The sequence below is a fragment of the Chionomys nivalis genome, chromosome 23 (assembly GCF_950005125.1).
Source record: "Chionomys nivalis chromosome 23, mChiNiv1.1, whole genome shotgun sequence".
NCBI classification, from domain to species: domain Eukaryota; kingdom Metazoa; phylum Chordata; class Mammalia; order Rodentia; family Cricetidae; genus Chionomys; species Chionomys nivalis.
The window spans coordinates 19,834,959-19,847,175 of NC_080108.1; the positions used below are offsets into that span (position 1 = coordinate 19,834,959).

At 41.1% G+C, this 12,217-nt stretch overlaps 1 protein-coding gene across 4 annotated transcripts in view; it reads left to right on the top strand.

Annotated features, from left to right (window-relative positions):
• Chd2 (chromodomain helicase DNA binding protein 2) overlaps positions 1 to 12,217 on the top strand; it is a 111,269-nt gene that overhangs the window by 78,497 nt on the left and 20,555 nt on the right. For all 4 annotated transcript variants that reach the window (XM_057755885.1, XM_057755886.1, XM_057755884.1 and 1 more), the window contains 7 exons: positions 3,095 to 3,233; positions 3,367 to 3,517; positions 4,543 to 4,665; positions 5,369 to 5,497; positions 6,979 to 7,119; positions 9,921 to 10,055; positions 11,915 to 12,093. In XM_057755885.1, coding sequence (XP_057611868.1) covers positions 3,095 to 3,233; positions 3,367 to 3,517; positions 4,543 to 4,665; positions 5,369 to 5,497; positions 6,979 to 7,119; positions 9,921 to 10,055; positions 11,915 to 12,093 — 997 coding nt within the window. The remainder of the gene's footprint in view (positions 1 to 3,094; positions 3,234 to 3,366; positions 3,518 to 4,542; positions 4,666 to 5,368; positions 5,498 to 6,978; positions 7,120 to 9,920; positions 10,056 to 11,914; positions 12,094 to 12,217) is intronic.

The window sequence follows — 12,217 nt, forward strand, 5'->3', positions numbered from 1 at the left end:
ATGTCCTGTATGGCTCAGCACTCAACTTTGTCCAGTTATGAGTCTCCGCTTTAAGCAGTGTTCACTGCAAACAGAAATGTTTGCTGAGCTGAGTGGCACTGATGGATGGGTAAAAATGTCAAAGATTAGAAGGCAGCTTGACACTCTTTAGTAAAACAGCGCTAGCAGAGTCTCCATTAGGACCCATGACTGCCCCAGCCATGGGCTGTTGACCAAGCTTATGGTAGTAGCATAGGTTCCTTCCTGGAGGAGGTTTCAGATCCGGTCAGAAAGCATTTGTGCAGCCCTGTCCTGGTACTAGTGACTGTTTAAATTTTTAAACACAATTTAAAGGGAGAACACTCTGCATATGTGCACCTGTCCTGGTACTAGTGACTGTTTAAATTTTTAAACACAATTTAAAGGGAGAACACTCTGCATATGTGCATTGTTCTGTTTCTTTTCTTCTGTTTTCTTCCCATTCCCATTTTGGAGATATTCTCCCTTATTTTTGCTCTGTGTCCTCTTTTTTTCTTATACATGCTCCTGTTCTGGTAGTGGCTTATTTCTTCTTCCTAACACTGATTTGCTTCCCTGAATTTTTGTTTCCTGTAGACTGTATCTAGCATATTTTGAGGCCATGCTGATCTATTTCCAGTGTCAGATTATTGACTCTGTGTTATTATAACTATGTGCCTGTTTTACCCCACATTGTGTACATACATTTCCAAATATCAATATTAATCTTGTGTGTGTGTGTGTCTGTGTGTGTGTGTGTGTTAAGGCAGGGTCTCTCTTTATAGCCCTGGTGGCCTTGTATTTATGGAGGCCAGTCTGCCTCTGTCTCCTGAGTGTTGAGATTAAAGGTGTGCACCATCATGCCTGGTCTTCAGTATTAACCTTCTTGTTGACAAGGCTTGCAAATGTAGTTTTATTTCTTTGTGTATCTAGAATACATGTCACCAACAGTTCATTTGAAGTTCTTCTCTGTTGTGATTGCGTCATCAGCTGAATTCAGACTTTCTTTGCATATATTTTTGATTTTTAAGGATCACGTTTCTCATTTGACTGAACTGACTTCCTGCTTGCCTGCTATCCTTTCCTGCTTTTCTTGATAGTCTTGCTATGTAGCCCCGGCTTGTCTGATATTTGCTGTGGCTCAGGCTACTGTCGGAATCCTGGTCGTCCTCTTGCTCAGCCTCCCTGGTGCTGCCATTGCAACAGTACCATGCCTGTCTTAGTGGTGTTAGTTTTCAGTGATATAAAATATTTACATGAGAATGATTCAGAGTCAAACTGTAGAACAAAAATCATGTAGAGGCGGATCCTGTCTTCATTGTCTTCCGTCTGTGTTTGCTTCCTTCCTCTTAGGCCACTGTTCCTATTAATTAATTAATTTATTCTATTGCTTGTTGAAAAAAAAATCTAAGTATGTGTGTATTTTGTCCATATACTCCGTATACATAAGAACATGTAGTTCATGTCCTACACAGTGTGCCATGTAGACGTGGTCTTCTTTCACATTTCATCTTCTCTGTCCCTTAGTTCTAAGTACTTGAATTATTCTCAATCTTTTGCCGTCATCAATAAAGTTACAAGAAAAATGTGCTTTACTAAATAGTCTACTTTATATATTTCTGTCAGAATTTTTTTTTCTTTTTTTTTTTTTTTTTAATTTTTCGAGACAAGATTTCTCCGTAGTTTTTTTTTTTTTTTTGGTTCCTGTCCTGGAACTAGCTCTTGTAGACCAGGCTGGCCTCGAACTCACAGAGATCCACCTGCCTCTGCCTCCCGAGTGCTGGGATTAAAGGCGTGTACCACCACCGCCCGGCTGTCAGAATTTCTTTTAAGGTAGATTTCTAGAAGTGGGAGTGTAGGGTCTTGAGGTAATGCATGGGCATTTTGTTTTGGTATGGCTAGATTCTCCTGTGTTGGTCTGGTATTACCAGAGGATGGTTGGTAGTCTCTGGCAAATTTTGTGGTGTTAACTGTTTTTGTTGTTTGCTGTGTGTGTGTGTGTTTTGAGTCCGGTTGTCTCTCTGTCATAGAAGTCACTTTGTACACTAAGCTACTCTGAAACTCACTCTGTAGGCTAGGCTGTCCTGGAATTCACAGAGATCCACCCACTTCTGCCTGCTGAGCCACCCACTTCTGCCTGGAATTCACAGAGATCCACCCACTTCTGACCTGTGCCACCACACCTGGAAAACATTTGGATTTTTGCTAGCCTGATAGGCAAGAAAAAGGATCTTATTTTTAGTGAGTGAGGTTGTGTCTTTTAGGATAGATATTTATGTGTTGTTATAGTTCAACTGTCGATACTCATTTTTCTCAGTTTTCTACTGAGAACCATCTTTGTTCTTACACAAAAGTGGCAACTTGATTATTTTGTAATTTTTAACTTTGACTCTGGTTAGAGTTTTTATTTTACTTGTAGGTGAATTAGTATTTCCATGGCAGTTGAGAGTCACCATCTCCTGCTACCCATGATGGTCAGTCTTTATTATTTCAATGTGTTAGCTGTAACATGAGCTCATACTTTTCCAAAAAGTAGTAACTGAAGATGAATTTGAGTCATCTAAAGCACTTATTTTTGTTTTTTTCTAAAATTTTAACATTAATGTGCCTTTAGAATCTTCTGTTAACTAAACTTACAGTGAAGAAGTATAAACAAGAAAATTATAGATACAAGTATCAGTACATAGTTGAAGACTCTAAATGTTAAAATATTGCTTAAATTTTCTTTTATAAACATTAGTTGAGGCCAGGTGGTGGTGGTACACGTCTTTAATCCCAGCACTCAGGAGGCAGATGCAGGCCGATCTCTGTGAGTTCGAGGCCAGCCTTGGTCTACAGAGCTAGGTCCAGGACAGCCCAGGCTGTTACACAGAGAACCCCTGTCTTAAAACAATAACAACAACAAAAAAGCAAAACAAACAAAACAACAACAACCCCCACCACAAAAACAAACAAAAAATTCAAAACTGTTAGTTGAAATTTTCTGAGTTCTGTCTTTGACCTGCTAATACGCTGGAAGTTTAGCTAGAGGGACTAAGTCAGAGTTTGGTAGTAGGGAGCATTTTCACTTAAGGAATATAAAACCTATGTCCTTTAGGGAAAGGACCAGGCAAGAGAAGAGGCCCCACAATCAAGATCTCTGGGGTTCAGGTTAACGTAAAGTCCATCATCCAGCACGAGGAAGAGTTCGAAATGCTGCATAAATCTATCCCTGTGGACCCTGAGGAAAAAAAAAAGTGAGTGTCTTTACCGTGTCCCCGCATGGCTGGCTGGACATAGAATGAGGTTAGAGCTGTGTGGTTGGGGATGTTTCCTTACTGTGTTGGAAAGGCCCCCTTTTCTCAGCCCCTTGGTTTTGAACCCCTGTAGATACTGCTTAACCTGCCGGGTCAAAGCGGCACATTTCGACGTCGAATGGGGCGTGGAGGATGATTCTCGTTTGTTGCTTGGGATCTATGAACATGGCTACGGAAATTGGGAGCTAATTAAGACAGACCCAGAGCTAAAACTCACTGATAAAGTAAGTAACTGCCATGCTGGACAGTTCTAGATTTGTTTAATATTTTTATATTGGTGACTTATCTTTAACTGTTTTCAAGAGGGGGGGTTTCTTTGTCTTTGGGAAGTTACCATCTTTAGTGGATAATGATAAAAGGAAAGATGACAACCAGAGGAAATTATATAGGAGAAATCTTAAAATTTTGATATCTTTACAGGCCAAATCTCATTACAGCAAATACCAGGTCAGTTTATTGGGACTGAAGCATTCCTGGGCCTTCCTTCTTGGCCTATTGTTTAGCATTCATTCAGCTCTGTACACAGAGAACAAGTGTCACCTTGGTATTGTTTGTAATGAAATTTAACTTGCATTGTACTTCTCCCACAAAATTGAGCCTCCCACCCCATCTCTTTCAAGTAGCAAGGCTGTACTTAGAGCTCTAAGCAAGGGCAGCTGACTGGATCCACTTCATGTTGTGGTCCTATCAGGGCTTTGTCCTGGCACATTAAACACTGCTCATCCCGTCTGGGTTTCGGAGGGTGACAGCACCCTGTTTAGAAGCACTGAGACCAAATCCATTCTGGCCAGAGAGGTCCAGCTATAGTCAATGAGCAGATCATGTCCTGGCATAGCTCAGTGCTCTCCGGCAATGCTCTAAGAAGCATTTTCAATCTAAAACGAAGCTTTAACCTAGCTCCAGGGATTCCCTGCTCCTGGAAGGAGGAAATCCACGACGGCTGGGATGCTCTAGCAGATGAAGCCACAAGCCCCTCCTACCTGAGTTGTTCTACCCTGTTAACAGCACAGGTAGGAGCCAGTGGGAGAGCTGGATTTCTCCATCCCATTTTGTAAAACGAGAATGGCTCATGAGGGATTTTCAGTGACTGGGAGCCATGGACATGAGAATAGGATCTGAGGCTTTAATCTGTGTTTCGGGTGGTTGGGAGGGAAAGGACTGTGCTGAGTTCTTTGTTGTCCCTGTTTATCCGAATTCACTAACCAGGTTGTGGGTGGTGGCGGGTGCTTCTCTTCCTTTCCTGTTGAAGATTCTACCAGTGGAAACAGATAAAAAGCCTCAGGGGAAGCAGTTGCAGACCCGGGTGGACTACTTGCTGAAGCTGCTCAGGAAGGGTCTGGAGAAGAAGGGCACTGTGACCAGTGGGGAGGAGGTGAGTGGGTGCACTGCCAGCTGACTTTCCCCCAGGGGAGCGTGGGACTGCAGAGCCAAGAAGGAAAAGAGCTGTCCTTTTGGGGACATCCTGCCCCACTCAATGTCAGAGATGGCTTTTGAAGTTGCTCAGAAGAAAATGCTCATTTAATAAACGCAGTACCATGGCACCTTTCTTGCAGTTCCCCTCAAGTATTTACAGCAGAATATTCTACATCTCTTTGGAGCACCCTTACTCTTTTCTAGGCTGTGTCCTCAGTTGGGGACATGGTTTCCATATTTTGGTGTCTGACTGGGCTGCTATGATAATACAGTTAGATTCCACACTTAATTTTAGAAATTAGACTTAGTTTTGATTATATTTGGCTCACTGAAAAATACCAAGTTGCTAATGGAGTCATTGGAAGTTTCTCTTCTTTATTTCCCTATGGTAAGGAGTCAGGGAAGACAGAATCTAAGATGTTTTTACTTTGTGTGGGCATGTTCCTTGCGTGCTCCTTAACTTTGTCATTTATACATGTATGCATACAATAAATAGAACTTATATGAATAAAATGACTGTACTTCCATTTGTCACACATAGCACCACTATGTAGATAGTACGGTAAGAATATAATTGTGATATATGAAGTTCTATAGAGGCAAGGTAGGTCATGCTGTTGGGTTGGGGTGATTTGTAGTTTAAGTATCTTTTTACTTTCTAGACCAAACTAAAGAAGCGGAAGCCTCGAGTAAAGAAGGAAAACAAAGCCCCCAGGCAGAAGGATGAGCATGGGCTTGAGCTGTCGTCTCCTCGACACTCAGACAACCCGTCTGAAGAGGGAGAAGTGAAGGTATGGGGCTCCATGAAGTCATGTGATGCATTTGTTTACATACTGAACAGATAAAATATCATAGAATATGTTTATCTTCACCTAACCTGTCAGAGGAATATAGTTGTGTCTTAATAACATCTATTGATGTGAAAAGACACCATGACTAAGGCAACTCATGCAAAAGAAAGCATTTAATTTGGGGCTGGCTTACAGTTTCAGAGGCTTAGTCCATCATCATCATCATCATGGCATGGCCACAGGTATAGGCATGGTGCTAGAAAAGTGGCTATGAGCTACATCCTGCTACAAAGAGAGAGGAGGGAAAAGGAGAGAGACTGAGCCTGGGCCTGGGCCTTGGCCTCGTATGGGCTTTTTGAAACTTCAAAGCCACCCCCAGTGGCACACTTTCTCCAGCAAGGCCACACCTCCTTATCCTTCTGTTCCTATTAGAGGTTCCACTCCTGGTGACGACACATTCAAATAGATGCCTGTGTTGGCAGTTCTCATTCAAACAAGCACATACATAGTGACTCATGTTAAATAAGCAACCACAAATTCCTACATAACGGAAGTGATACAAACCATGATACGTGGCAGTTAGTAATTGCTTTCATTTTATAGAAGGAAAGAGATTGGTAGAGACTGGTTAATCAGGGGACTTAAGACTTTGCAGAGTACATTTCAGTTAATTGGAGATTCTCTCGGTTGGGCTTAGCCATTAGCTTGCCAGTTTGTAATGTAGTCTGAAGAAAGTGGAATTACAGTGTTTTTCAGTGAGTGACAACTCTGTGAGATTTTGTTCTCTAGTTCTGAATGTAATTCTTTGATGATGGCTCCAGGAGGGCTCCCAGTGGATATAGGGACTAACATAGCTTTGAATGCATGTTCTCAAGTTCAGGTACAATTATCCTCGTCAGTCACTAGCTGAAGAGAGCTCGTGTAGTGTTGGTCCCCATTTTCTTCTCTTTGTGAAGTGGGGACAATAATGCTGTTGTTTTAGGGGAGGGGTGGTGCTAAGGACCTGACTCGGCCTCATACACACCTGGCAAATGCTTTTCTCTTGAGCTAAACACCATTCATTCCGTGCCTTAAAGACTAGCTTTGAGGGCTGGAGAGATGGCTCAGTGGTTAAGAGCATTAGCTGCTCTTCCAGAGGTCGTGAGTTCAATTCCCAGCAACCACATGGTGGCTCACAACCATCTGTAATGAGATCTGGCAACTTCTGGCATGTGGGCATACATGGAGGCAGAATGTTGTATACATAATAAATAAATAAATCTTTAAAAAAAAGACCAGCTTTGAGAATTAGGTCAGAAGATGTAACACTGTCTGCCTATACAAGTCTAGTGGATTAAGGCTTCTGCAAGTGAGTGCGGGTAGGCTCTGGTTGAAAATGATCTATTTTCAGTGCAGTGATGTGCCACTAAGCAGTGCTGCTTCCTCTAGAAACAAACTAAGAAGCAGAAGACTGAAAAAGTTCATGACTTTCTGTTTCCTAGGATGATGGCTTAGAAAAAAGTCCAATGAAAAAAAAGCAGAAGAAGAAAGAGAACAAGGAGAACAAAGAGAAACCAGTGAGTTCTCGGAAGGACAGGGAAGGAGACAAAGAAAGAAAGAAGTCCAAGGACAAGAAAGAGAAGGTATCCAACACACTCGTATTGGAAATTCTATTTAGGTTTTAAATAACATGAGGTACAAGCCCTGATACAGTCTTTGAGTATATCCAGCAAGGAAGGTTGGGACCATGCAAGTAATACCTTCACCCTCCTTACAGGAAAGCAAGAGGTATTATGCAGTCTTGCTTTTCTAATGTGGAAGGCCTTTGTTTGATCTGTTGTTGCCTATTTGGGGAGGGGTATTTAGAATGAGACAGGACAAGTGAGAACATGAGGAACAGGTTCTTAGATTATAATGTCAGGAGAATACAATCTATGCACAATCAAGACGATTTGAAAAGTTCAAGATTCAAACCAAATACCACATGTCATCAACAGCCACTAGAGTAGACTTGGCTTAAAAGCCTTCATGTTGGGAGATTTGTGAAGTTCTTTACAGGCTATAGAATTGATATACTTGTTGAAATGTAGAGATGTTTGTAATCAGCTATTATCCATTGCTGCAAGCAAGTCATAGCTATAATTCTGCCATCTATTAAAGACTTTATTTTTTTTAGTTTTAATTTTTAAATTTGACGTGTATGGATGTTTTGCCTGCTTGTATGTCTGTGTACCACATGTGTGCCTGGTGCCTGAAGAAGTCAAAAGAAGGCGTTGGATCCTCTGGAACTGGAGTTACAGGTGGTTGTGAGCTGCCATGAGGGTCTAGGACTGGAACTCAGGTCCTCAAGAAGAGCAGCCAGTGTTTGTAATCCAGGGGTCACATCTCCAGCCCTTGACATCTTAACTTCTTGGGACTTCCTTAAATTTCCCCTCAGAATATGAGTATAAATAGAAAAATACTGGCTGTGTAGTGGTGGCCAGTTTAATCCCAGCACTCTGGAGGCAGAGACAGAGCGGATCTTTGTGAGGACAGCCAGGGCTACACACAGAGAAACCTGGTCTTGAAAAAAAACAAGCCACAACAACATTTATATATATATATATATATATATATATATATATATATATATATATATATATATATATACACACACTGCCCAGCTCAGACCATTGGGTAATCTCTTCTCTCCACACAGTAGTATATTGCAAACTACCTTACCACTGAAGAACAGGCGTTAAGGTTGTTTTAAATAAGGTAAATTCTATTTGACGCTAATGTAAAATTACTTTGCAGTTTTTAATGTTAGAAATTATACTATGGATGCTGGTTCAGGTTCAGTGGTTGAGACCTGGGTTTAGTTACTAGTCCTCATAACCATTTGTCCTCCAGTTCCTGGGGATCTATTGTCCTATTTTGGCCTCTGTGGACATTGCACACATGTAGTACACATGAATTCAGGAAGGCGCATGCACTTAAATAGAAAATAATTGTAAGTCTTTGGAATAAAGAGAATCTATACTGTGATAAATTCTTTTGCATCTGTCTCAGAATAGTGATTTATTCTGTTTTTTGTTTTTTGGGTTTTTTTTTTTTTTTTTTTGTTTTGGCTTGTTTTGTTGTTGATTATTTTCTTTTTGAGACAGGATTTGACTACATAACCCTGGCTGTTCTGGAACTCACAGAGATCCTCCTGCCTCTGATTTCTCTGTTGAGATTAAAGGCATATGCTACCACTTGGCAGATTCACATTGTTTCATGTTTAGTTTAAGTGGCTTTCCCCCCCTAGTGTAATGCATTTTGCGTCTTATGAACACATTACAAGCACTGCAGACACTTCCCCTTTTCTCTTCTCATAGCTGCTGCTATAAAGCTGATGTGACACCACACTTCCCGGGATCTCAAACTATTTAATTATTTATTTAGCCAGTTGGTTTTTCGAGACAGGGTTTTTCTGTGTCATTTTGGCTGTCCTGGAACTCACCCTGTAGACCTGACTTGTCTTGAACTCACTAATTTTTATTTTAAGAATATTTATGTTTATGCATGCACGTATGTATGTCAACCGCAAGCAGGCAGGAGCTACAGAGTCTCAGTCTCAGATTCCTGGAACTGGAATGACAGACATTTGTGAGCCTCCATGTAGGTGCTGGGAACCAAACCAGAATCCTGTAAGAGCAAGCATTCTAACTGCTGAGCTATTTCTCCAGGGACCCCATGTGCTTTAAAAACAAAAACAAAAACCTTGTATTTTATCTATATCATATAATTAGATACAATGTATTCTAAATATTTTATGTTTTAAAAAATTTCCTAATTTTGGTTTCCATGCCTATTCCTCTTGACTTACAGCCTTGCATGGTTATGCAGTTGATACAGATTCCTAGATCGAAGATTAGCTGTTAGTAAAAGCTGCAGCATGATCCTCTGGGAGAGTTCTCTGTCTATTCTTAGTCCCTTCATGACATTCTTGAAAATTATATTGATAAACTTGAAGCTGTAATTTAATACCTTTAGAGACAGAAATGGGAAGAATTATAAATCGGCTATTAATCTTGTAGGTCTGTGTAAGTTGAGGTCTTCTTATTTACTTGCTATAGCAATTCACCATAGGTAAGAAGTCGAATTATAGGGCTGGAGAAATCCTTAGTGGTTAAGAGCTTTCTGCTCTTGCAGATGACCAGGTTCAGTTCTCTGCACCCACACAGTAGTTCACAATGTCTTTGTAACTCAAGTTCCTGGGGATCTGGTAACTCAAGTACCCTCTTATGGCCTCTGCAGATTCATTCACAAGTGTGGTATATATAAACTCATGCACACCCATACATACCTATATTCGTAGGAACACCACCTCCACCACCAAATAAAACAAAGCCAAATAAAAAGTCTACCCAGATTTCAAGATTATATAAATGACACGGTCTCTTTGTAACTCTTTTGAAAGGTTAAAGGTGGTGATGCCAAGTCTTCAAGTAAATCAAAGCGATCTCAGGGTCCTGTCCACATTACAGCAGGAAGTGAACCTGTTCCCATTGGGGAGGATGAAGATGATGATCTGGACCAGGAAACCTTCAGCATTGTAAGTCATAAAATAAGAGGGGGCTGATGCTTGGGCACAGTGCTGTGCTCTGCCCTCCACAGGTGCATCCACAGATGTGGAACATTGTGTAAACTTGTGTATTGCCTATTATGTTTGCATACTGTATTTTGAACCAGAATAGTAGGGTATCTTACATTCTTTTTCTTATGAGTATGTGTGGACCCGCATGAGTTTATATGTTCCACACCTGTACAGGAACCTGCAGAATTTAGAGGGGTTCTCAGAGGCGTTTGGGAAATAGAAGTGTGCTAAATTGGAAGCAGAGCATTTAGAGATACCATCTCGAAGAAGAATTTGCCTGTTCTTCTCTGGTTTGTTGTTTATAGAGAAACTAGTATCAGTGACTAAGTTGAATAATATTAGGGTAGATGATAACTCCCTGGAGCATGTTGGTACTCTTATGATAAGGTATAGAGGAGAAAGTGGCTAATGTGGAGGTCTAGTAAGAAGGGAATCTGACCTTGTCTGGAAGGTCTAAGAATTGATGTTTGATTTGGGCTCCAAAAGAAGGAGTAGAAGATAAGAGGGAGAAGCGGTGGGGGGGGGGGAGGGGGAATATGCCATGGTGGCAGGAGCATGTATGGTGGCTCGTATGGCTAGAGTGGTGGGTTGAGACTGCCAGGTGGCGAGGAGAAGGACCTTGGCTAACATTTGAAGTGATGAAGTTCTGGACCATACCTGCTTCCATGCCGTGGAGCTGAGAACTGACCCAGGACGTGCAGTTGTGACCTCAGGGAAGGACTCTGTTATGTGCTCCCCAACTCTGTTCTCTTTGCATCACAACTCACTCAGCACCTCCTTTGGTCTAAAGGAGAAGCTGTCTTCACTGAAATGTGAAAATACTGTCCTAGGCTGACAGAAGAGGGTTTGCCCCAGTTCTGTGAGGTCTTCTGACCTTTCTGTGTGTACTGCAAAACATCCTAGCATACGCATGGTTTTTCTTTGTAGTTAAGTCAGTTTTTTTAATTCTTAATTTCTTTTATTTTCTGTGAGCGTTATGTTTTATATGAAGTTCACTTAGGTACTAGAAAGATATCAATAAATGAATGAATTGAATAAATGAACAAATTCATCATTTTCCTGTTCTTCCTTAGTCTGTTGCATATAAACAACCTAATGTCTGCAGCTTCTGTGATACTGGTTTTCCTTTTCTGTGAAATTGGCTTTTGAACCAAGGGTCTTGCTCATATTAGCCACATCTGTGGCTAAGTATGTTGGCATGTTTGTAACTGTACTACTGTGGAAGCAGAGACAGGAAGAGTACAAACCCAAGGCCAATTTGGGCTACATAGCAAGTCAGACTAGCTGGAGCTACATGGTAATTTATCTTTTCTGCAGAATCACTTATGCTTTTTTGTTATTTTCACAGTCATTTGTAAGTATTTCCCAATTTGTAGTGTCTTTTTTTTATTATTGCATTTTAAAAATTGAAGTTAAACACTGAAATATGCCCACGAATTTCTAGCTGAGGAAATGACCTGAGTATCGTGGTTTTGTTTTTGCTTTTTCATTATGATGATCATGGTTTTCAGGTTAAGCCTATAATACTGTTTTACATTTGATCTTCTTAGTGGCCACAGCCCTCTTGCAGATGAGGAAACAACATTCAGAGAGGCTAAGTCAGGTATCAAAGGTCCTCACGTAATCCCAAATATGGTGACGGCACTTGTCCCTCAGAGTTTCTACGAATCTGCACTTGTCCCATTTCACTGGTGTTACCCACTCCTATAGTGACATGTAGCATGACGGCGGGGTGTGTTTTCTTCAATCTCGAGTGTGTGGACATGATAATGAACTCTTTCTTGCAATGGTTCATTTACTCTGTTGGCCTGTTCCAGTGTAAAGAGAGGATGAGGCCTGTGAAGAAGGCACTGAAGCAGTTGGACAAACCTGACAAGGGACTCAATGTGCAAGAACAGCTGGAGCACACCAGGAACTGCCTGCTGAAGATTGGAGACCGCATAGCCGAGTGCCTTAAAGCTTATTCAGACCAGGAGCACATCAAACTGTGGAGGAGGTAACCCACCCTGGCCTTGAATTTCCCCAGTTTCATTTGACAATATGTGGGTGTGCTCTGTTTTTTTGTTTTTTTTTTTTTAAATAGGCAGCATAGTCACCTAATAAAGCTTTTGGCAACAAAA